Source organism: Glycine soja, chromosome 20 (assembly GCF_004193775.1).
Source record: "Glycine soja cultivar W05 chromosome 20, ASM419377v2, whole genome shotgun sequence".
NCBI lineage: Eukaryota > Viridiplantae > Streptophyta > Magnoliopsida > Fabales > Fabaceae > Glycine > Glycine soja.
The window spans coordinates 27,339,989-27,365,012 of NC_041021.1; the positions used below are offsets into that span (position 1 = coordinate 27,339,989).

General features: G+C 34.2%; 2 protein-coding genes across 10 annotated transcripts; one reads left to right on the forward strand and one right to left on the reverse strand.

Moving 5' to 3' along the window:
• Positions 1 to 281: 281 nt before the first annotated feature.
• Positions 282 to 6,352, forward strand: LOC114403740 (sucrose-phosphatase 1-like). 8 transcript variants are annotated; one of them, XM_028366883.1, is made up of 10 exons: positions 343 to 361; positions 842 to 913; positions 1,670 to 1,799; positions 1,878 to 2,177; positions 2,357 to 2,458; positions 2,697 to 2,891; positions 2,998 to 3,285; positions 3,744 to 3,930; positions 5,750 to 5,796; positions 5,906 to 6,352. In XM_028366883.1, the coding sequence occupies exons 3-10, from the start codon at positions 1,740 to 1,742 to the stop codon at positions 5,996 to 5,998; spliced, it is 1,272 nt and encodes a 423-aa protein (XP_028222684.1). In that variant the 5' UTR covers positions 343 to 361; positions 842 to 913; positions 1,670 to 1,739; the 3' UTR covers positions 5,999 to 6,352. The 8 variants fall into 8 exon arrangements, with proteins under 8 accessions (XP_028222685.1, XP_028222684.1, XP_028222682.1 ...); XM_028366881.1 differs by lacking the exon at positions 343 to 361 and adding an exon at positions 381 to 486; XM_028366878.1 differs by lacking the exon at positions 343 to 361 and adding an exon at positions 389 to 486 and having other exon boundaries at positions 821 to 913.
• Positions 6,353 to 15,465: 9,113 nt separating this feature from the next.
• On the reverse strand, positions 15,466 to 23,380 carry LOC114403799 (nuclear pore complex protein NUP1-like). 2 transcript variants are annotated; one of them, XM_028366960.1, is made up of 9 exons: positions 23,028 to 23,380; positions 21,857 to 21,903; positions 20,997 to 21,115; positions 20,404 to 20,611; positions 19,987 to 20,286; positions 19,826 to 19,912; positions 19,023 to 19,724; positions 18,062 to 18,699; positions 15,466 to 17,474 (listed from the first exon to the last, which is right to left on the reverse strand). In XM_028366960.1, exons 1-9 carry the CDS (start codon positions 23,272 to 23,274, stop codon positions 15,932 to 15,934), a joined length of 3,891 nt encoding a protein of 1,296 aa, XP_028222761.1. In that variant the 5' UTR covers positions 23,275 to 23,380; the 3' UTR covers positions 15,466 to 15,931. The 2 variants fall into 2 exon arrangements, with proteins under 2 accessions (XP_028222761.1, XP_028222760.1); XM_028366959.1 differs by having other exon boundaries at positions 20,997 to 21,124.
• Between the last annotated feature and the right edge of the window lie 1,644 nt (positions 23,381 to 25,024).

Here is a 25,024-nt window from a genome sequence, read left to right on the forward strand (position 1 = left end):
AAAATTCGCTTTCATTGATAGAATCACAAAGAATATTTACGATTGGAACATTATTAACTATTTATAATATAGTGTTTTGTATTTTAAAATGTAAATTATGTTAGTTTCAAAATGATAGAAGGACAAAATCAACCCAAGTTTAAAACTAAATTTTAGTGGAAAAAAAATGAAAAATCAAATTATATTTTAGTGATGTATTATTAAACTCTTACAAACTTATAGTCCTTTTAAAATGGAATAAAAGAACGAGGGATGTGTAAGTACGGCCAAATCTGCTAATCTAGAGTTTACCTTGTCTTCAATGATCATAGATTTTGCAATTACGAATATCTCCTTAAGCCGCCTCTTATTCGCAACAGAGGTCATTTTCCCTTGCGCTTACTCTTTCTCTTTCTTCGATATTCATCAAATACGAAGTTTATACATAGTAAAAAAAAAAAAAAAGAAGACGAAAAATAATGAAGCATGGCAAATGAGACGGTTCTGGTGTGGGTTTCTCTCATTTCATTAAAAAATAAATAAATAAATCAAGTGTATAAGATGCAAACCATGTTATTTCCATATGTGCATCTATTTGATGGCAATTTCTGTTGTCGCTTTAACAATTTAGATTGAGAGTTACTACTAGTTAAGGATTTTATAGGTTAGATGGTTTAAATTTTACATTGAGCAGTTTGGAACATGTTATTATGGTAATTGATTTTTGTTTTAAATTGTTGCCATATGATATGTTCATGTATCCTTTCAAGTTTGAATAATCAGAATGTTAATGTGTTTCCTGTAAGTCTACAATTTGTTCTCTATTTTTAAATTTTCACAGATCACCTTTGATTGCCCACAGTGTGGAACTTTATTGCAGATTCAGTGTATGCATAAATCTATTTGTGCAGATGTTTTGAATTGTTTAAAGCAGGTAGCGTCATGCTCTTTCTTCTTGTATATTTTTTAGTATTTCCCTTTTTCTTCGGATGATTTTTTAGTTTTATTGATATTTTGACTTAAGATCCCTGTTTTTTGGAGGGGTTGAGTTTCTACATTTTCAATACCACATTGGGTATAACATATATGGTTAATTAATAACAAGCTTGAAGATGAGCTCCTAGGGGTATTCTATTTTAGGGTTGAAACTTGAGTATATTCTTTTGAGTTGTTACTGGTTTCAATCCCAATTGATGAAGCTGTTGTAAAATTTATATTTTTGCCTTGATACCCTACTCAGATTAGTTTTGTCTTTTATTTGTTAAAAATATTAGAGTATTCAGTAGTAAATAGTATTAACAATGTTATTGAACATCATTTATACTAGTAATAGAACACTAGTAATTGACCTAGATTATTATCAAACAATTAGAGCTGTGAAGCCTGTGTTTTGTGCAACAATCCTGAATGTTTCTTTATTGTTTTTGTGACAGCTTGTACTAGTTATAGAATGCTTGTACTTGACCTAGATCATTAGTGAAGAATTAGGGGTGTGATGAAGCCTGTGTTTTGTGCAACGATCTGGGGAATGTTACTGTACTGTTTTTGTGACAGTTTTTTGTGAGTCTTTGTTCTTATACTTGGATTAGAATTTAGAACTGGGTATGTTCCGGATTCTAGAACAACAAAGCTTAGGACTCTGAAGCCTGAACTACATTATGTTGAACCTAAGCTAGTGGAGAATTTGCAGGTGCCTACTCGTGAAGATTCTTACCAGGTTAAGTTTTGGGGATTTCCAGTGGTGTAAAAGAAAAGAACTTATGGACCGACTCAATGGTTCTGCCAATCTAATGATAGTGTCCGATCTTGATTTCACAATGGTAGACATCATAATTTTGATATGTTTTTGGAATAATGCTTGGGTGAAATCTGGTGAAGTGTGTGTAATCTCACTGCAGGTAGACCATGATGATCCGGAAAATCTTGCTCTTCTCAGGTTCAATGCGCTATGGGAAGCTTATTATCGTCATAATTCTCTTCTAGTTTTCTCCACTGGGAGATCGCCTACTATATATGGAGAGTTAAGAAAACAGAAACCTTTGTTGACTCCTGATATAACAATAATGTCTGTGGGAACTGAGATTACATATGGTGAATCCATGGTACCTGATGATGGTTGGAAACAGTATCTAGATCATAAGTGGAATAGGGACATAGTTATGGAGGAAACAGCCAAGTTTCCTGAACTAACTTTGCAGGTATGTATCTATCTTATAATCTATTTAATTTATAAAATTTAACACATGTATCTGAATTTTTATATGTTGAATCATGCTCAAGAGAATGAGCATAAATGAATTTATGTATTATCTATTCAAGAGAAGTTTTGGTGTTTATTATCAACTTGTTTTCTTTAAAATTTCTGGAGTAACTGCAGTCAGAAACAGAACAACGGCCTCACAAGGTTAGCTTTTATTTGGAAAAAGGGAAAGCCCCGAATGTCACGCAAACTCTCTCAAAACGTTTGGAAAACCGTGGGGTAAGATTATAGTTCATACACAAACTTAATGACAGAAATTGGTCTACTTCATTTGAAAGCTTTACCTACAATTTTTTGGATTGGCGTTTAAGACCCTCCATCCTTTCTCATCTGTAAAGACTAACAAGTATACATAGATAGCTGATCAGGTAGTCTTGATCTAATATTTTATTGCCATGATACAATTTCATTATATTTATATTATTGTGACTTGTGAAATTACTCTTCTCTTTTCCAGTTAGATGTGAAAATAATTTATAGCAATGGTATAGCTTTAGATGTATTACCCCAAGCTGCTGGAAAAGGACAGGCCCTAGCTTTTCTACTTGAAAAATTGAAGGCTGATGGACAAGGACCAATCAACACTCTTGTTTGTGGTGATTCAGGGAATGATGCTGAACTGTTCACTGTACCTGAAGTTAATGGGGTCTTGGTTCGTAGCATTATAACAATTACAAACTTCACCTTACAGCTGTGTGTCTTGTCTACAAATTGTGATTGTACTGTGAAAAATGATCATTCATCTCCTGAATTTTCAGGTCAGTAATGCACAGGAAGAATTGCTTCAATGGTATGCAGAAAATGCAAGGGGAAATCCCCGAATAATTCATGCAACTGAAAGATGTGCAGCTGCCATTGTGCAAGCCATTGGTAACTTCTCTCTAGGTCCAAATGTGTCCCCAAGAGATATTGGAGATTTAATGTCCAACAGGAAAGTTCATAGTCCTAGCCATGAAGTGGTGATGTTCTACATATTTTATGAGAGATGGAGGCGTGGTGAAGTTGAGAATCCTGAGCAGTATATACAAAAATTAAAATCAGTCTTTGTAAGTTTCATCCAATTTTAAGATTCTAATTGCACTCGCAAAATTGGTTAGAAATCCACTGCTAAGCCTGACCAGAGATGAATCTTTTGCATGCATGAGTAATAAATGTGACTTTTGGAATTGGAATAGCTAGAACTGTTAGGGTATTGAAACAAAGCAGAGATAAGTTTAAATTGAGTGAGAAAAGACTTGGTGGCTCTGACCAGACATATTGTTTTATTGTAGTTAAAGAGTGAAAGGAGTAACATAACATATGAAGTTTGAGTTGATTGTTGGTCTATGAAGTGAAGACTTCTATATCTCCAATTATTTTCTATCTGATTATATGAAAATTTAAATACGGGGAGATCGTTTTACAATTTGAAACTAGAGGGACCTTTTAATTTTATGTAGCTTTTGAATTTTGATAACCTGAAGAGGTCTGATGCTTTTTTTCTCAAATTTTTGTTTATCTGTAGCATTCTACAGGAAATTTTGTCCATCCTTCAGGAATTGATCAACCTATGCACCAAACTATAGATACCTTAGCAAAGGCTTTTGGTGACAAGACGGGCAAAGACTTTCGAGTGTGGGTTGATTGTATATCTTTAGCAGAGGTTAGTTTGGGTTCGTGGCTGGTCAAATTTGACAAGTGGGAGTTATCTGGTGAGATTTTGTTTTAATTTTAATTCATTAATCTTAAGTTCTATTCTTCATGGTCTTTCTTTTTATATCTTTGCTTCTTTATTTGCTTCATGACATTCTGTTTAATATGAGAGCATCTGGGCTTGCAAGAGCAGGTCTAGTGTTGTAAGAACACTGGGAGTTTCTGTGTTAAGATTTGAGTTTTTTTCATTTTTGAGACATTAAATATTAAAGTAAGTGAATATGAAGAAAATTTATTCAATAGAATTCTCTTGTTTTGGTATAGGTTTGTGTGGTCAGCTTGCCTCTTTCATCAACATTATTAAAGTAGTATTTTATTTTAATTAAAAATCTTGACATTGTTAAAATCCAACATAAATCGAGTAATCTTCTCTCCATAATCTAGCTTTTAGGGTTGAATTAAGTCCTATTTGTTCTCAATTGTAAAAGATGTGAACAAAAGATTACATTTGGCCACACTATTCATGACTTTAGAGGCTTACCAATCTATTGCCACTTTGATATGCGTAGGCCTATTTTTAGCGATTCTACTTTTACAACATGAGGATATGGTCAAAGATGAAAATTTGGAAGATATCTGATCCATTTTATAAATTTCATACGATAGATAGAAGTTGGAAAATTCTAGAGGGGACAAAATTCCACCATAAGTAAAATGGATGTACTACATTTTTTGTCATCTTCTTGCTGCATAGAAGCAAAGAGAAGTGATAGTTCTTTCATTCCTTCCACATCTTCCCTTTCATAATTATCTGCCCTTGTGACCATTTAAAGCATTTTCGCATCTATTTCAATGTTTTTCCATTGGAGTTCAACAATTAATCCCAATTTTCTCATCATCATTTAGATAGATCTCAACTTATTTGTATATGATTACCTGTTGTGTATACAAGTGATAGAAACTGGATCAGGACTACAGAAAGAAAACTGTTTACTTGCAAAACTTCGAGGGTCTGCACCTCCCAATGCCCAAAGGCCCCAATTTTCTCACAAATAGACAAGATAAAATCTCTCTCAACTACTCTTCCTGTTTAGGGAACTGCCATTGGAACTACCTGCTTTTGCTAATGGCACTACTCACATGGTTACTTTTTTGTCCATATTCCAAAATTGCCCCCTTAAAAAATGCATAATGGAAGTATGTTTCCGTCGTGCTAGTGCACAACAAAAGCGTACTTCCTTCCGTTGTGTATTTTTTTCACCCCCCAATTGTACAACAGAAACACGTTTCCGTTGTAATTTCTGAAATAATTGTAAGATCGTAGTTTGCTAGTTAATATCTTACGAAGTGATGGACAGATAAACTACAAAAGCATACAGTTATTTTATCACCGATTACACAAATTTGTTATAATTATCAACAAATCGACATTTCAAAGTACCACAGCCAAATTACATAGAGTAGTGTATGTGACCATCAATTTTTTATACATGAGAAATACATCTTTATCTAGTATTTACTTTCAAGGTATCAGTTATGGCCAGCTCTGTGGAGAATATGCAGTACTCAATCTGCAGAAACATATACTGGATTTTATTGCACAAAAAGAAAATGATTGCATGAGTGATAGTGATTTCCTGATTTTCATATGTGATTCTGTTTATAAATTGCCTAACTCAATGTACCATGCTGAGTTTCCATTTCTTGTTTTCAACTTTTGCTCATTTGCACTGTACTTCTTTAGGCTACTCATCTAAGGCACTGTTTAGACAAGTATTGGAAAATTTTCAGTCCTTCTATAAAGTGATTCTATTAATACTCTTTCTATTACTTGCTCTTCATTGGCTTATTAGACTCTTCCCTTTCATCTAATATCAGGTAATGAGTCACGGGGTTGTTCAACAAAGGCTCTGATGAATGCAAAGGTAAGCGCTTGCACTCAGTCTTTAGCTCGTAGTTTTAATTTAGCAATTCATTTTACCTTAACATTCCTGATATTTGTTTACCTATTAATAAGGTTTTGGATTTTGACAGGTTGATGTACCAGATGAGTATACCTGGATGCACTTACATCATACTTGGTTGGACGACGTAGGAGGACAGGATGATGTGTCTTGGTTGTTATAGTTTCGAATCACTTCTGTTAAAAAGTACTCTTTGCTGTCAAACTATTCAGCCAAGGCATGAGGCACGGCAATATGCACTCAAACCTTACATAGCAATAAGGATTTTTCATTTTATAACAGTTTTCACTTTATGAAGAGAGAAGCCATGAACCGAAACACTTTGCAAGGAAAGTAAACCTAGATGTGCAAATGTGGCAATGGAGAGAAGAAATAGCTGCTCAAAGGTTGTGTTTGGTTTCTAGATAGAAAAAATACGTTTGTCATTCGAAGGCAGCATGAACCCATAATACAAAGATAATTTATATCATTCATTATTCTAGCTAGATATTATATTAAATAAAAATAATTTATACCAGTCATTATTTTAATAGTAAATGTCTGAATAATATTTTGTTTGTCCCTGAAGTTTGAGCCAAGTTTTCTTTTGGTTCCCTAAATTTAAAGGTGAATATTTTTGTCGAAAATAACCCACTTTTGTCTTTAGCAGGGACTAAAATGAGTACGAAAAAATAACCTTAAGGACCAAAAGTGGACTATTTTCAAATTAGGAGACAAAAATAATCACTTTTAATTTTTGGGACCAAAAGAAAATTAGATCCAAACTTAAAATTCAAAACTATATTAAGTCTAAATGTTTCAATGTGTGTAAAAATACATAATAATATTATATATTATGTTATAAATTTGAATTCTTTTATTTAATTAGAACTTCAAAAATAAAGTATGAAAATCTAAAATGTGTATATTAAACAGTGCATAAAAATTCTTGTGGCTAAAATTAAATATGGTTAAGAGAAGTATTAAATAACAAGGAATCTGTGACCTATGAACATTTTTATGACCTCATGTTGCAATTGGGTATGAAGAAGTTCTCATATCAAATATAATTTGAAGACCACATAATATTCTAAGAAGACAGGTCTATATAACAGTTTGTTAGCTCTAGTTTATTTTGATTTCCAATTAACTGATACAAATCTTTTCTTATATAGCTCTTTGGCACAATGCGGGTATTACTTTGTGCACCCAGCAAATTGCTGGTACACTCAGCACAAGATGGACAATTCCGATATTTCCTTTCCATGAAGCTGATACGGATTGTGAGTCTTTTGCATTATTAACACGACGCTATATCAACTGAGCTAATAAGTCAAATACATTATAAAATGATTAATGTCACTATATATAACACTAAATTTGTTAATGTATATTCAATGTACATGTAAATTTACATAATAAATTTTATGAAAATTAATTTTGATCTAATAATTAATTTGTTTACATATATTGGGCTTACGGATTGACAATACATATTGGGCTTATGGATTAACAATGCGGATTGTTAATCATTTTGGATTGTATTGTGATTTAAAATGAGATTGTGTGCATTATTTTGGACTGCATATATCTCACATAAGAATACAAAAAAGCACAAAAACAAATTTCAAACCATGAAATTTTCTCCAATTCAAAGCTAATTTGTGGAAGAGCAAAGGAGTGAGTTCAACAGAGATTCCTTTGTTTGATCATTTATCTATGAAACTAAATAAGAAGTGTATAGTTTGTGGGTAATTAATAGAAGGATGTCTCAATGTGTTGCTCGATCTAAGACCATGCAAGTGCATCGCTCAAGGTTGTCAAAATTGAGAGTTTACTTAATATAGCAAAAATGTCAAACCATGCCCTGCATTTTTTTTAGGTTTCATTTCCTACTAATATAGCAGCCAAACACACAACAATTAGTTTTCAGTAATTCACACTTCATATCTGAGATTAACATTATAGGAATAAATGCTTTTATCAAAAGACTTATTTACTCTATCATGTCATATGTATCAGCTACACAAAGAAACCGTGCAAATAGGGACTAGCTAGGTATACACTAATACACAATTGTACTCTATCAGCTAAGCTAGCCAATCAAACCACAAAAGGATCTGTTTATTTACACACAAATTGAATTGAAAGAATAGTCACTAGCTAAACAAACAAGGACTTATTTATTCAATTAATTGGTACTAGATTCCTCATCATCTGCTTCAACATTTCATGTGATATCTTGCACCATTTCTTGTGACTTATGTGTTGCATTCTGCTTGTCTTGTTTCCTATCAAATATAACAAAAACAAATTAAGGGCATGTCAAATTATGTACCTTTTTTCTTTTTTTCACACATACCAATCTTTTAGAAACAAAACTAAACATGTAATAATTTTCTATTAAAAGCTTTGATTAACTCCTTAACGGTGGTTTGAACGTTTTGGACTTAGAAGGTCAAGTGTTCCTTCAGTTTTGGAGTTGAAGGGCCAAATATTGAATGACATCAATGGGTCGTAATGGCTACTAAATACATTCTTGATTGTAGAATGCCTATATATAGCACATGTGTTTGATCCCTGAGCTCACATCTTTCATTTTCGTTTGATACACCATCTACAGCGAAAGAGTGAGAACTTGAAAGAACCAACACAAAGTAGCTTTTTTCATGTCAAACCATGCATTGCATTTCTTTTGAGGTTTCATTTTTTTGTTTGTCATATCACAGGTTTGATCTTTTAGTCTTACATTTGGTATTAGAGTCTTAGTTGCCTTGTTTTCTAACTTTTGAATCATGTAAAACGATGTCCAAATGAGTAAGAATCGACCGGGTTTGTATATGGATCGGATTGACCTACCAGATGTTGAAGATGATGAATAGTGAATTTTGTTTGTTTTAAAAAAATGAAAATAGACCATTTTTGCTCTAGCTGGGTCTCAAACCAACAACCCACAGCTTACTGGACGTCGCATGAACCACTAGGCAGTTTAAGGTTCTTTGATATTTATTCGTTTTCATGTATCTTATATGGTTATGCATTTTTGTTTACTTTTGCAATTTGTGCAGTTTTGATTTATTTTATGCATGAATATATTCTGGAAAAGTTTATTTTGTGCATATGAAATCAAATGCATAATATTATGTTTCAGTTATGCAATTATATATGAGAATTTTATTCATCATTTTATTATATCTTGATCTTGAAATGCATAATATGATTTATTCTCATATGATTAAGTTTTATGTCTAAGTGATATTTATAATTTTGATTAATTATGGATTAGCCACAACATCTATAATTTCATTAAAATTATATATTAAGTTGTTTAAAGATCATATAAGGAATTAGGCATAATATTGTGATTAATTGTACTTTATGTAATGAATTTTATCCCATAGTAATTTTTATTATATATGTATAGTTAATTAGGATAAAATGTCATATTATTTTTCATGGTTTACCCACAGGGATCATGAGACGATGTATAATTTGGTAGTTTTATCATAAAGTAAATATTTGTGAAATAAAATCAAATTATTTTCATGTTGTACCCATAAAGCATGAATTTGAGTATGTAATTTGATTATTCTATTATAAAGTTTAATGGTATCTTATTGAATTAAAAGTTTAGCCCACGGGCAATTTTATGTCACAAGATTCAATTTTATGGTATATTTACATTGATAAAACATACAATTAAGATTAATATGCCTCAAAGTTTGACATAAGCCTTTAGATTTTTGCAACTTCTCAAACGGGAAGTTTTTCTGATATTCAATTTGATGTTCCCAAACTCAAAAGAGATAACTATAAGATACGAGAGAATTTTTCTGCAATTTGGGTGGATGGACATAGACTATGCTATAAGGAAAGGCAAATCACCTGCAATCACTGATTAAAGTACTCCAACTGTTGTTGCACTATATGAGCGGTGGGAGTGATCCAACTGGCTCAGCGTGATATTCATTAAGACCAAAATCTCGACTGGGATATGTGGTTCTGTCGACTAGCATGAAAAGGTTCGATACTTGCTTAAGGTTATTGATGACTAGTTCATCACTTCGGATAAGGCTTTAGCAAGCACCCTGATCATGAAGTTCTTTTTTCTTCGGCTCACCAGTGTGAAAGGTGTGCATGAGTACATAATGCAAATGCGATATATTTTAGCTCAACTTAAGAAACTAGAGGTTGACATGTTTGAATCCTTCCTGGTGCACTTCATTTTGAACACCCTTCCGTCAGAATATGGGTCGTTTAAGATTTTTTACACCACACACATAAGGACAAATGGTCTATCAATGAATTATTGACCATGTGTGTTCAGCAAGAAGAAAGGCTTTTAATGGAGATGGGTGAAAGTGCATTACTGACAACTACTTATGGGAAGGACAAAGCAACTGAGTCCAAGCTAATCAAATGTGGAATAGTAAAAATACCACCTCAAGCTTATATTAAGAAGGTGGCAAAGTGTTTATTCTGTAAGAAGAAGCGAGACATGAAGAAGAATTGCCCCAGATTCTAGAAATGGGTTAAGAAGAAAGGTAAATCAATCTAATTAATATGTTATGAATCTAATATGGCTAGTGTTAATATTAACACCTGATGGATTGATTCTATATCAACAATCCATATTGCAAATTCTTAACAGGGTATGCAAAACCTAAGGAAACCAGTGGGAAGTGAGCAAAGCATTTTATCAAGCAATAAGCTAGGCTTACTTGTGGAGGCTATTGGAACTTGCATTTTAACTTTAAGTAGTGGCTTTATTTTGAAATTATAAAGGACCTTTTATGTGCAAGTTTTTCTCGAAACTTTATTTTTGTTTCTAGACTCATACCTTTTGGATATTCCTTTAATTTTAAAGACATGTTGTTTGAGTTATTTTATAATTCTGAATGTGTTGGGAATGATATCCTGTTTGATGATCTTTATCTTCATGGTTTACAAAATGATGTCACTTATAGTTCAATGCATGTTCAAACTGGTATTAAAAAATGTAATATTAACGAAAATTCCTTTATGTTATGGCACTAGAGATTAGGACATATCTCCATTGAGAGGATTAAAAGGTTAATGAAAGATGGGTACTCAATACTCTATATTTTTCTGACTTTAAGACTTGTGTGGGCTGCATTAAGGGTAAGCAAACCAACATGTCTAAGAAAGGTGCTAATAGGAGTTCAAGCATATTACAAATAATTCATATTGATATTTTTTGTCCATATATGGATGCACGTGGTCAGAAATATTTTATCACCTTTATAGATGATTATTCACGATATATGAATGTTTATTTGCTTCATAACAAAAATGAAGCATTGGATGCCTTCAAAGTTTTTAAGGTTGAAGTTGAGAACCAATGTGGCAAGCAAATAAAAATAGTGAGATCGGATAGAGGTGGAGAATATTATGGCAGATATACTGAGAATGGACAAGTATCAGGTCCCTTTGCAAAGTTTCTTCAAGAACATGGGATTGTTGCCTAGTACATTATGTTTGGTTCTCCAAATCAGAATGGTGTTGCAGAAAGAAGCAACCGAACATTATTGGACATGGTACGGAGTATGCTTAGCAACTCCAATCTTCCTAAATCTTTGTGGGTTGAAGCACTAAAGACAAACAGTGTATATATTAAATTGTGTTCCAACCAAGGTTGTCCAAAAGACGCCATTTGAGTTGTTTAAAGGTTGGAAACCGAGTTTGAAACATATGTGTGTTTGAGGTTGTCCATCTAAGGTGAGAATATATAACCCACAAGAAAAAAAACTTGACCTAAGGACTATTAGTGGGCATTTCATTGGATATGTTGAAAAGTCTAAAGGTTATAGGTTTTATCGTCTATATCATATTACTAGGATTGTGGAATCAAGAAATGTCAAGTTTCTTGAAAATGACTTGATCAGTGGGAGTGAAACTTGAGGGACTTAGGTTCTGAAATTGATCATATAGAGTCTCAACCTTCTAGATCAAGTCAAAGATTGGTTGTAATTCATACCCTTCAAGTTCAAAGGGATGATGAACAACAAATGATTGATATTCCATAACCTGTTGTTGATAATCTAGTACATGAGTTGATCATCAAATTCCTGAAAATGATGAACAACCAGTTGAACAACATGATCCACAAGAAAATGTTGATGCAGCATTAAGAAGATCTACTAGAGTAAGAAAATTAGTTATTCCTAGTGATTATATTGTATCTTTGCAAGAATCTGATTATAATATTGGAGTTGAAAATGATTCCAAAACTTTTGATCAAGCCATAAATTGTAAATAGTCAAATTTATGGTATGATGCCATGAAGGATGAGATGAATTCCATGTAGAGTAACGGAGTTTGGAACCTTGTAGAGTTTCCTAATGGGGAAAAGGCCATTGGTTGTAAATGGGTATTTAAGACCAAAAGGGATTCATTAGGCAACATTGAGAGATACAAGGCAAGACTCGTCGCTAAGTGATTTACTCAAAAAGAAGGAATCAATTACACACAGACTTTTTCTCTTGTATCTAAGAGAGATTCTCTTCATATTATCTTGGCATTAGTTGCTCATTTTGACCTTGAGTTGCAACAAATGGATGTAAAAACAACCTTTTTTAATGGTGATTTAGAGGAGGAGGTTTATATGAAACAACCTGAAGGCTTCTCCTTTAGCAGTGGTGAGCATTTGGTTTGCAAGCTTAAGAAATCTATATATGGTTAAAAACAAGTCTCCTGTTAGTGGTACTATAAGTTTCATGGAATAATTTCTTCATTTGGTTTTGATGAAAACCTCATGGACCAATGCATATACCACAAGGTCAATAGGAGTAAAATATGTTTTCTTGTTTTATATGTAGATGATATTTTACTTGTAGCCAATGATCGAGGTTTGTTACATGAGGTGAAACAATTTTTCTCTATGAAATTAGGCATGAAGGATATGGGTGATGCATCTTATTACATTGGCATCAAGATTCATAGAGATAGACCTCGAGGTATTTTAGGTCTATCACAAGAAACCTATATTAACAAAATTTTAGAGAGATCTCGAATGAAAGATTGTTCACCAAGTGTCGCTCCCATTGTGAAAGGTTATAGGTTTAATTTGAACCAATGCCCAAAGAATGACTTTGAGAGGGAACAGATGAAAAACATTCCTTTTGTATAGACAGAGTAATCCAGGTATGCACAAGTCCTAACATTGCTTTTGCAGTTGGAATGTTAGGAAGATATCAGAGTAATCTAAGTATTGACCACTAGAGAGCTGCAAAGAAAGTGTTGAGGTACCTTCAAGGGACCAAAGGTTACATGCTTATGTATAGACAGACAGACCAGCTAGATGTGATTGGTTATTCAGACTCAAACTTTGTTAGTTGTGTTGATTCTCACAAATCAACATCTGGGTACATTTTCATGATGGCTGGTGGAGCTATTTCGTGGAGGAGTGTTAAGCAGACTCTGACTGGTACTTCTACCATGGAAGCAGAGTTTGTCTCTTATTTTAAGGCTACATCACATGGTGTATGGCTTAAGAATTTCATTTATGGGCTGAAGATAGCTGGTACTATTTCAAGGCCTTTTGGAATTTTTTGCAATAACTCAGCTAGTGTCTTTATGACTAAGAATAACATAAGTGAAAGTCAAAGTAAGCACATCGACATTAAGTACTTAGCCATTAGAAAAAGAGTAAAAGATGAGAAAGTGATCATTGACGATATAAGCACTCAGCTAATGATCATTGATCCTTGGACCAAGGACATGCCACCATTTAAGTTCAAGGTTCATGTAGAGAAAATGGGACTCAGTTCAACTTTATGATTTTATACATACAGGTTAGAGTTGAAACTATTATATTGTGATATTTTCTCATATTCATGTGCACATTGATTTATTTGAGAAAATTTATATTTTAGACCAAGAATAAACATTGGCTCCCTGAAGATACATATATAATTTTAATTTTTTAATATATAACAGATCAAATTGAACCAATTACTGGTTCATTGGTTGAACTACTGACCCACTATCTTGGTCAGGTCAATGACCGGATCGAGTTTTATAACATTAATAGCAAGTTCATCTAAAAGACATTTTAAAAATAATCATATTTTTTACTTAATATTAAAATTAAATAATGTCAAATAACTTTTTTAATTAATATAAAATTAATTATTTTTATTTATATATGAGTTCACTGGGAGTAGTTACTAATAATAAATGTATTTTGATTAAATTGAAATTGAATTCCCATAATTTTTATGTGTATTGTACTTGTCTTTCTATTGGTACCTATCGAAGAAACTAAATTAGAGCGGAGGTGACTAATGCATGAATGTTAACAAATCAATGGTGAATTTTATAATAATTAATAAGTAAATGTTCGAATATATATTAGTGTAATCGTAAAAAACATTATTTACTCAAATACTCGTCCCTCTAAAATATGTACCAAATACACTCATCTTTTCTTTCCAAGAGAGATTTTGGCTTTGCAAAAAATGATTTAGTTAAAAATTATCGGCAAATCTGTTTAATTAGCTAAAAACAATCCACATCCTCTTAATAGCACTGTGCTGTCATCGTTCACCCCTCTCCACCTTTTTCTTTTTTCAAATTTCTCGTATGATTTTTTTTTTTTGGAGAAACTATATATTAAATGTTCAAGAACAATAAAACAAATAAAAATAGATAAATTAAAATACCACAGTTCATATTTCTTTCTTTCTTTTTTGGCTTAAATGCACTTTTTGATTCCTCAAGTATCACGGTTGTGCAACGTTTGCGTTCTGGATTTCAATTGTGTCCCTCATGTAACACAAATGTGTAAATTTAGTTCTCAACTCAATTAGGTCCCCCTAAATTGCAAATTTTATGATTTTTGTTTCCAAATCAGTTAGAATTTGTTGGCCTTGACTGATAACATATCATTTGCCATGAATTTGTGACAGACTAAAACAATATAATTATTATGGAAGACTCAATTGACGTTATTAGAATATAAAGAATTATAATCACATGTTTGTGATACATGAGAAACTCAATTGACGCATTTAAAACATTAGACAAAAATCATCAAATTATGATACCTAATCGACTAAAAGTGTAATTAAGTAATTTGAATTTGAATTTCTTTCTACAAATTTTTAATAGCAATAATATAAGAATAAAAAAATAGTTTTCTTCATGTTGACCACAATTTTTAATATAAAATTTACCTGAAAATAAAGATAAAAATTGGAAATATTATTTCTTGATTAAGTGATAAAAATAAAATATTAAAAATCGTTCTTTATAAAAGAAAATAAGCTATGAAGTGTAAAACAATTTTAGTCAAACACAAATTACTTACCATGCATAATAGATTTGTTGACTTTTTTAATAATTATCTCAAAAATCATAAAAAATGAATTTTAATTTTATTTTATATTCATAATTGATTAAAAATATTGTGATTGTGATAAAATAAATAACACAATATTATAAACATGATATTAAAAAATTAATAACTAAATTATTTAAACTCCGTGCATGACAGATAATAATACTCGGTCATGGTATTGGATTCCTAGCATAAACTTCTGGCGGTTTGAAATAGCTGGAACCTAAATTTAATTTTAAACAAGGCTCCAAAATTTAAGTGTCGGTGACTTAACAAAACATGACACTAAATAAAAGGGAGAAAATGAAAAGGCCTACCAGCTAATAATCATTCACAGATTGCTAGAATTGTAAGTTATTTGACAATCAGCTAAGCCATAATAAATTCATGCCTATTTCTGGCTATGATACAAGTAACGAGAATACAGGGATTTTGTGAACGTAACTGACCAAATCTTTTGATCTGGTACTATATGACCTAAAACCATTACAAGTACAGCAGATTATGTTCAACCATATCATACTATTACAAAATTGTGAAAAATTATGCCTTGCACTCTAAGAAGCAAGACAAATGAGACTGACAACCTTCCATTTGCATCTGATGATTTGCTTTTCGTAGCGTCGCTTGTCCAGATTCCTCCTAACAGGACACAAACTCAGGAACCACTCCCCTTTAGAGCTTATTAATTCGTAGCATTAATGAAGTGCAGCCTGCAGCAGCGACAGAAATAACAATTTTCATAAACAAATAGTCTTACTTCTTCCGCGGTCTATTATGCCTAACTTTCACATATTTTCGACCCGCCTTGTCAGCCCCACCAGTGCCCAATGAGAAACTCCCTCCAGCATTAAACTCAAGACTGCCAGAAGCCTGAAATGGAGATGGATTCTGTGGAGCAATGTTCTGTTGAGTTGCGAAATGGAAAGGACTCACTCCTGTTGGAGCTAATGCTCCAAATGCAAAATTTGATTGAAGTGGGGCAGGTTGTTGACCAAATACGGGAGTTGCGGGTGGAGTTGCTTGAACTGTGTCCTCTGCCATACTGTCCTCCATGCTCATCTGATCATTATTAACAGGAGCTAGAGCTGAACCACCAAATGTGAAAGCAGGAGTAGAACTTCCAAAAGCAGGCTGTGTGTTGGTAGTAGCTGTAGCAGAAGTGAATGAAAACTGAGGAGTTGATGCAACAGCAGATGATCCAAACATCATGGGGGAACTGGAAGAAGTAACAGAAGATGTGGATGTTCCTCCAAAGGAAAACCCCGGGGTAGATGAAGACGATGAACTAAAAGAAGAACCAAAGGAAAACCCAGAGGAAGGTGATGATGATGAACTAAAGGAAGAACCAAATGAAGACTTGCTGGGCTGCCAACTTGAAAGCCCAAACACAGAAGAACTCATGCCACTACTGGAGCTAACAGGGTTGGTTTCTGAAGAAGCAGCAGGGGTACTTTGCCCAGAAGTTGTACCCGCATTGAAATTGTTTGGGACGGAACTTGAAGAAGAAAACAATGAACTCCCTGAAGAAAAAGTTGTGCTCCCAGTCAACCCAAACAATGAGGCTGATGCAGATGAACCAAATGCCACCGACTGACTCTCAGATGAAGTGGAAAAACCACTAGTACCAGAAGATACCTGAGTACCAGGGACAGACCCACTTGTAGTGCCAAAGACAGAACCCAGAGACTGGCTATTTCCGGTCATTGCTGGGGTACTAAACCCAAAAATGTCACTCCCTGTGCTTCCAATTGCAGCAGAAGAGCTTCCAAAAATGACACTCCCTGTGCCACTCTTGTTTTCTAGCGGTTCTGAGCCAGAAGATGACACAAGTAAACTTGTTGGTGCTGAAGGGGTAGATCCAAATTTGAAAAATGAAGTTGTGGGAGATGAAGATGAGACTTGAGTGGAGGAACTGCTATTGCTGGCAGCAACTACAGCAGGGGTGCTAGTTGCCGTGTCAGTGCTAGTGGAGGTTACATTTGCACTAACGCTGCTGATGCTTCCTGCAAGGGATGAGCTACTGAATATATTCTGACCCGTAAAATTGTTTGTCAGAGGGGGGAATGGAGAGGAAAATGTAGGGCTTGAAGCAGCAGGTCCGTTATTTTGATTTGAATTGTTGCCAAAGGTAAATACATTTGCAGGTGATGTCAATGACGGCATCAATGCTGCAGAAGAAACAGCTGATTCAGATGACCGATCAGAGAAACCAGCTATTATATTGGTCTTAGCACCAGCATCATCTAAATCAAGAGCTTTTGGCATTGAATCAAAAGCACCAGCAACAGTAGTTGAGCTGCAAATGTAGAGGACATTTAGTAAATTGATTATTGCAGTAGCACTTCAGCATATGTGATGTAGCATGCCCCCATATCTCTTTTCTAATTTCATTTCAGCAGTGAATCAACATAAATATGATAAAGCAAAGAAATCAAAATCAATTTGCAAAAAGTAGACAAAAAAAATTCAAAATTCACTTTAAAAATGAGACTATACAGTATACAACCAAAATTCTAGATATCAGAAAAACATGGCATGATACATTAGGTGAATCGTCTACCCTCCAACCTAACGCAAAAATGTCTCTTGTAAATCAACCGATACCAGAACAATAAAAAGGGAAGAATGAAAAAGTATTAAATGAACATATAAGCTACAGTAGAAAACACAGTGAAAGGTAGAAGTTATCTGTGATAAAAAAAAAGATATACTCCAAATGAGATTTACACATTGAGACAGATTATTTTTATTACTGACAAAAAGTAAACAGAACAGGCAGAACTGAGAACACAGACACATTCTAAATAAACGATAAAATAACCTATATGAGAGTAAAGACTTACTTTGAGAGTTTTAAAGCAAGCAAAAATTACATACACTAACCTGATTGAGCTTATCGGCTTTGAGTCAGAAGAAGAGCCAAATTTAAACACAGCAGATTCACCAACAGATGAAGAGAAAGTAACTGGTACTTGTGAAACATTGCCAACATTTTTGTTGAACCCAGAATTAACAAAAGGAGCATCAGTCCCTGGCTCTTTTGACAATGGAACCTTCTCCAAACCAAATAGTGAACCTGACTTGGTAGAGTCCTGTGGTGGAGCATCAGCAGCCGTCAGCTCCATCGATGGAACAACTTTATTCCCAAAGTTAAATAGGGGAGGATTAGCAACTGATCCATTTGGTGTAGTAGATTGGTTAAAGCCTAAACTTGTGTTAGAAGCTGCCGTAATTGGCTTAAAAATAGGATCAGAGACGGATGAAGTTATAGAGGTTGGTACATCAACCTTCTTTTCAACTTTGGACCAATCAGCTGTCCTAACTTGAGGTTTACCATCTATTGTAAAACTTTTGGATGGCATTAGCACAGATGAACCTGGGGGCTTTTCCAGTACAGCTGTTTCAACAGCAGAGATAGTTTTATCAGCCACAGCAGTGGAGACTGTTGTTTCTTTCCCCGAAGTAGAGAAAGGAGACACAGCTCCATTAGGAAGGGCATCATCATCCAGCTCCAAATAATCCTTTACAAGAGATAGAGTAACAAAAACAAAAATGAATAATCATGATCACAGATTGAATCATATTTTTTTCATTTGAAAAGTCAATCACTTTATTCTGTCAAATCAAAATCAAAAGTATCTAAGGAAAAAAATCCTGACAGCTGCTTAATCATCATTATTTGGGAGTTAAATGAAAGAAAGAAACAGGTCCCTATGAACAAGATAAATAGTACCAGCTCTGTCAGCTAAGATATAAAACAATAATCACATTAAATTTGCAAATACTGAAAATCAAGATAACTAAATAAAACTATAACAGAAAATAATTAAGTAAAATCGCAAACCTCAGGTGCACTCATATGGAATGCCCTCTTCTTTTGTGGAGGATGAGAATTGGATTTTGTTCCAGAGGAATCTCCAGATTTTAAAATAGATATATCTTGCTTCTTAGGGGCTGTAGCATATGCATCAACAGGAACTAATACATCAGTAGGAGCAACAAGTTTCGATTGACCACTCTCAGTTTCATCTATCTTTGATTTTAACTTTTGAGCACCAGCAGACAAATTTCCATGTGTGCCATCCAATCCATTATCCCATACATTATCAAGGAATTTTGATGAATCTACTGTCTCCATACTTCGAAGAGCCTGTCCTCGTAACATGGATGAGGACAACTTTGTTGGAGATTTTTCTTTAGGAGAAACCAACTTATCAAGCTGCATCAGTATTTTTGAGGCCATCTCACTAGATTTTGAGGGTAAAGGAGGAATACTGGTACTAGGCATGATGTCATCTACATTTTCTGCAGACAATTTTGTATGCCTATGCTTAGCTTCACCCAACAGATTAGGCTTCTGCATGGAAGATGAAGGTTGCTGAGCAGCATCAATGCCAACTCCACTCCTATCTATAGCTAGAGCATTTCCCGAATAAGGTAAGGTCAAGCTTTTAGTAGATAGAAGATTAGACTTGTGACGGATTCGGCGTATAGGACCAAAGGATCCTATATCATTATCTAATACAGAACTTCTACGTTTTAATACCTGCAAAAATGGGGAAGGAAAAAGGAAAATCCAGTAAAATATCTGAGAACTCTAAAATATACACTAAAAATTATAGGACCTGTAATCACAAGTATGTGTACCCCGTGTTTAGATCCAGAAAGCATATCATGATCAATCACATGCTGAGCTGAAGATGACGGATCACCTTCAACAGCAACCCCAGCACCCTAAGAGAGACCACATGTAAATTTCAACACTTTCAACATCATGATAAAAAAATATCATTCAGTCAATGGCAAACCTTGGACATAGAGCCTGGATAAACTCTTGCATATGGCGTTCGAGCCATACTATATATGGCTGATCTTCCATGAGATCTTGGGGTCACAAAACCATTTTCATGAACCCTAGCAAGGTTAGTAGCCTTCGGCACAATTGACTTAACAGGGGATTTCTGAGCAACATGCTGATTTTTTAGTAGAAATGGATCCTCCCTGGGAGAACTTCGCAATCCTAACATTGAAGGGGACAACTTTGAAGGCCTGCTACCCATGTAAGCCTTGGCAAGCTCCGCAGGGGAAGCAACATCGTCAACAGAAACCTATAGACATTATGTATACATGTCAAATGGATCATGACAGGTAACTAATAATTTCACAAAGACAACCAAACATTCAAACATATATATGAAAGATAGGTATGAAGCAAATGGTCATACAGTGGAGATAGCCTTAGTAACGTATGGGGTTGAAACAAGCTGGTTTTCAATCGCATTTTCTGGATCTGGAGTTTTGGGATATTCTTCCTTTTGTTCACGAGGCAAATTTGGATCTGATGGAACCACTTCTGTGCTCGTCCCTTCTTCCACAACAGATGAACCCACAGTTCTTGAACGCATAAGTTCTGTCAAATGCTCTATCTCTGATCTGTGGAATAATAAAGACTTATCACATGCAGAATCAACAAAACACTAGTCCCAAAAGGAATGCTGTCAAAGAATACAGAATGACATGAATTTAAAATGGACAGTGGAAAAAGCAAATTGCAAGTTTCAAAAAAAAATTATACAGGAAGTGCAAATTACACAACAACAACAATAAAGCACTATGAATGAGGTTGGCTTGGCTATATGCATTAAGCAACAACTTTGGCTCTATCAAGAACCAAAAGATTTTACCATCTTTCACCAATCCACATCATAAAGACACAACTAAGTTATATGTTGGCAGCAAACTACCAAACACAGACCAGCCAACCCAATACCAAAATCAGTGATGCCACATAAAGTCATGCACATCATACAAAGGATACCTGGTGAAAGTCTTCTGCTTTAATAGCTTCTCAAGTTCAGTTAATCCATCTCCATCAGAACAGTTAATTTGGACACTAGTTTCACCTACTACTTGCTTGGCAGAGGATTCATTTGCAATCTGTTCCTCCTCAAATAGCAAACAACAAAAAAAATGACAATCACAATAATAATATTAATAATAATAATAATAACAGAAATCAATATCAATAAACTTGGCATAATAGACAAGAATCAAAATACTAAGTAACAACCTCAAATAGCAAACAACAACAAAAAATGACAATCACAATAATAATATTAATAATAATAGTAACAGAAATCAATATCAATAAACTCGGCATAATAGACAAGAATCAAAATACTAAGTAACAACCTCAATCCACAAGGAGTGAAGTTATTCAACCAAACCAACATATAAAGTTTAAGAATTTCCGGTGGAAATTATCCATCTTGTCAGAACTTTACAATAAATACTATTGTCTTGACAGGCACATTTAAAATTAGTCCTTTGAAAACAAAAAATAAATTCATTGAACTGTTTCAGAGCTTTCAAAGATGATTTGTCAATAATAACTATTTTTTATTTAGTACTACTATATTAACTATCAAGAGAGAAAAGTAAAGCTTCATTAATACTCAACCTTCATAACTGCCTAATTTTAAGTTGTAATTTAATAATGGAATCAAAGTATTATTAGTATCACAATGGAAGCATAAATGATACACAATTTAATTTAAAAACAAATGCATGCTCATTAGTCATCACACCCATAATACTATTCCTAAGGAACTGATAAAAAAGATACTATTCCTAAGGAGATGCAAACACAAATAAGGTATGTTAAGCATGCATACTTACAATGAGAGCTGTTTCCTGGTGATGGTCCCTCACTTCCTGTACTGCTTCTGTGCCAAAAAAACCCATAAAATAAGAACATGGAATGTCTTACTTAAATATCACAGAACAGCACACAAATAAAAAGGAAATTTAAAAAAAAAAAAAAACTGAAAATTCACATTACAACTATCAACAGAGTCACAGACTATTACCATAAATTGTATTGTACACAGAAAAATAAGGAAAGCAGCACGTTGAGATAAAATTTTCATAGCCATTATTGGTTCCCATTTACACTATCCTACTCTCAGCTTCACAAATTAGGATATGTAAGCCAAAAACTTCATTGCTGATAAACAATACTGTTTAAGTGCGCACATTATACCATGTTAATCATGCTATCATATATGTTGTTTACAAACTAATATCCTCACATAACGGGTAGGAATAGGAAGGAAACCACTGAGGCACCGACTGAATCAACAACTATACATCCAATCCACCATTTTAACTTCTTGTCATGCACCAACCTGAAGTCAAGTCAAGCCAAGCCAAGTCTGTTCATTGATGTAGAGCAGTCCAAAAAACCGCACACGCACTCTTCACGAGAAAACAATGAATTCCTATAAACTAGAAAAACAACCTCACACCCCGTGCTCCATCCTAACATCCAAAGTAAATTTATGTGTTTCCCACTTTCCCATACCATTCATCTCCATGTTTCCATGCTGAGTTCCATTCTATCCTTTCACCCACATCATTAAAACGCCAGGCTCAATTTAATGTCGCATTTACGTTACATTTAATTACAGCACCCTCTAATTACAAAGCCGAAAAACGTACAAGACATAACACAAGCCTCTTTATTTACTATCAGAACATACATACATAACAGTGCTATACCTCAGCAAAAGTCTCAAGCTTTCAGAAACATGCATAACGTAACACACCCCGCAGCACGGGAACTAAAATTCAGTTAGTTCCGAAACGCACACACGGTGACAATAAATATCCAAATGCCGCCTTAATTGCTTTCAAAATTAAACACATTGACATTATCAATTATCAGCAACAACACCGTAAGTATTATATTCACAAAATTAAAAATAGAAAACCTAAAATTATAAAGTAGCCACTTCCGATTACAATGAATCGAAAAATATTTTAGTGAGAGAGAGAGAGAGAGAGAAACCTTGTGGTGGAGGAAGGCGTTTGCGGAAAACGGAGGCGAAGAGTTTGTGAGCACTGGAAGCGATGAGCCTCTGTGCGGGATCGACGAGCTTTGATAACCAACCGTTGTTTCGGTTAGGGTTTCGGAGCGCTGTGGGTGGACGATCGTACGGCGTCGTTTGGCTTCTGCGGAAAGGCCGTTTTCTGAATTTGCCGAATCCGCCGTCGCCGCCGCCTTCATAAGGGTTCTCTTCACGGGCTGGCGCCATAAGAGAGAGAATCGCAGAGAGAGAGAATAGCAGAGAGCGCTTCGAATTCGAGAGAAATTAGGGTTTTAATCACAGAGAGAGAAAGCGGAAGAGAGAGAAAATAAAATTAAAATAAAATAAAGGAAAATAGAAGGGGAAATAAATAAATAAATGATAAATACGGTACTCGTAACTCGTGGGAGGCAAGACAAATTTTGATGATCTAAAATTTAAATTTAGTTTTTCAATATATAAAAAGTATAATAGACTAGTTCTGTAAATAATTTATGATAAATTAATTTTTAAATTTTATAATTTATTATTAAATTGATTTTTAAATATTACGACTGATAAAAAAAATTTAATAACAAAATTAATATGTGACACATTTGTATATTTAAAACCTAAATTTAAATAATTTTTCATTTTTCAAAAAGAATTGATTTATGATTATTTCACAATTAAAATGGCGATGTACATATAAATAATAAATAATTGTTATTGCAGAATAATAAATGGACGGATATCCCATGAGAAAGGAAGAAAATCTCACACGGTACTTTTGTATTTTTATTTTATTTCTCTCTCATTTTCTTTGTTTATATGATGACTTTTAATTGGGTAATTCATTTTAATCATATAATTGAAATATTTCAAGGTAAAATTACACATTTTGATAAATCATTAGTGTGTTTGATAAGATAATTTAACTAGTTAATGTATTTTTTATAGAGAATTAAATATTTTTTATTAAAAGTAACTGTTTGGATATTTTAGTAAAAGGAATTCAAAATTTTAGAATTTTAAAAGTGATTTTAGTTAGTTAAAAGAATAGAATTTCAAATTCTATCTTCAAGGAAGTGAATTTGGAAATTCTGACTCTTGAACTTCCTCAATCTGTCGCCGCCATTCCCCTCCTCTGCCACCTTCACATCGACAGTAACTTCTTCTCCGGCCAGATCCCTCCCGAGTACCACACCTGGCAGCACCTCCAGTACCTTGCCCTCTTCGGCAACGAGCTCGCCAGCAATATCACCCCCGAGCTCGAAAACCTCTCCGCCCTCCACGAGCTCTACATCGGCTACTACAACACCTACTCTGGCAGCATCCCGCCCAAGATTGGAAACCTGTCCAACCTCGTCCGATTAGACGCCGCCTACTGCGGCCTCTCCAGCAAGATTCGGGCAGAGCTAGGAAAGCTCTAGAATCTGGACACGTTGTTTCTTCAGGTGAATGCGCTCTCTGGCTCGCTCACCCCCGAACTGGGGAGCCTTAAGAGCCTCAAGTCCATGAACCTCTCCAACAACATGCTCTCCGGCGAGTTTTAAGGAGCTGAAGAATCTGATTCTGTTGAACCTGTTTTGGAACAAGCTCCACGGCGCGATTCTTGAGTTTGTTGGAGAGTTACCGGCTTTGGAGGTGTTGCAACTTTGGGAGAACAACTGAAGAGAGGAGAATTAGGGGAGAGAGGAGAATTTGAGTTTGACTTGTTGGTTTTGGTTTGAAATCTGGGGCGGTCATTTGGTGGTAATTCTGTGATTGTTGAAGAGAGAGGTTGTATCCAAACACATAATTTTAAAAATAAAGGAATTTAAATTGAAATATTTAAAATTCTCAGAATTTTAGAGAAATTGAATTCAGTCATTTTAATAAGGAATTTTATTCAACAGAGAATCAAAGAATTGAAATTCTTTGCAAAAATGAGAGAATTTCAATTTCTTAGAACCTCCTCTCTTCAGGCTGGTCTCCTTCATCACTCTTCACCTACACC

Excerpts from the sequence above, each read along its gene's own strand:
- LOC114403799 (XM_028366959.1), bottom strand. The coding sequence starts at position 23,274 with ATGGCGCCAGCCCGTGAAGAGAACCCTTATGAAGGCGGCGGCGACGGC. Across the intron at positions 21,125-21,856 it reads ACCAGGAAACAGCTCTCATT|GAGGAACAGATTGCAAATGA; the intron begins GTAAGTATGCAT and ends TTGCTATTTGAG. Across the intron at positions 20,612-20,996 it reads AAGCAGAAGACTTTCACCAG|ATCAGAGATAGAGCATTTGA; the intron begins GTATCCTTTGTA and ends ATTATTCCACAG.
- LOC114403740 (XM_028366876.1), top strand. Across the intron at positions 1,800-1,877 it reads CCGATCTTGATTTCACAATG|GTAGACCATGATGATCCGGA; the intron begins GTAGACATCATA and ends ATCTCACTGCAG. Across the intron at positions 3,286-3,743 it reads AAAAATTAAAATCAGTCTTT|CATTCTACAGGAAATTTTGT; the intron begins GTAAGTTTCATC and ends GTTTATCTGTAG.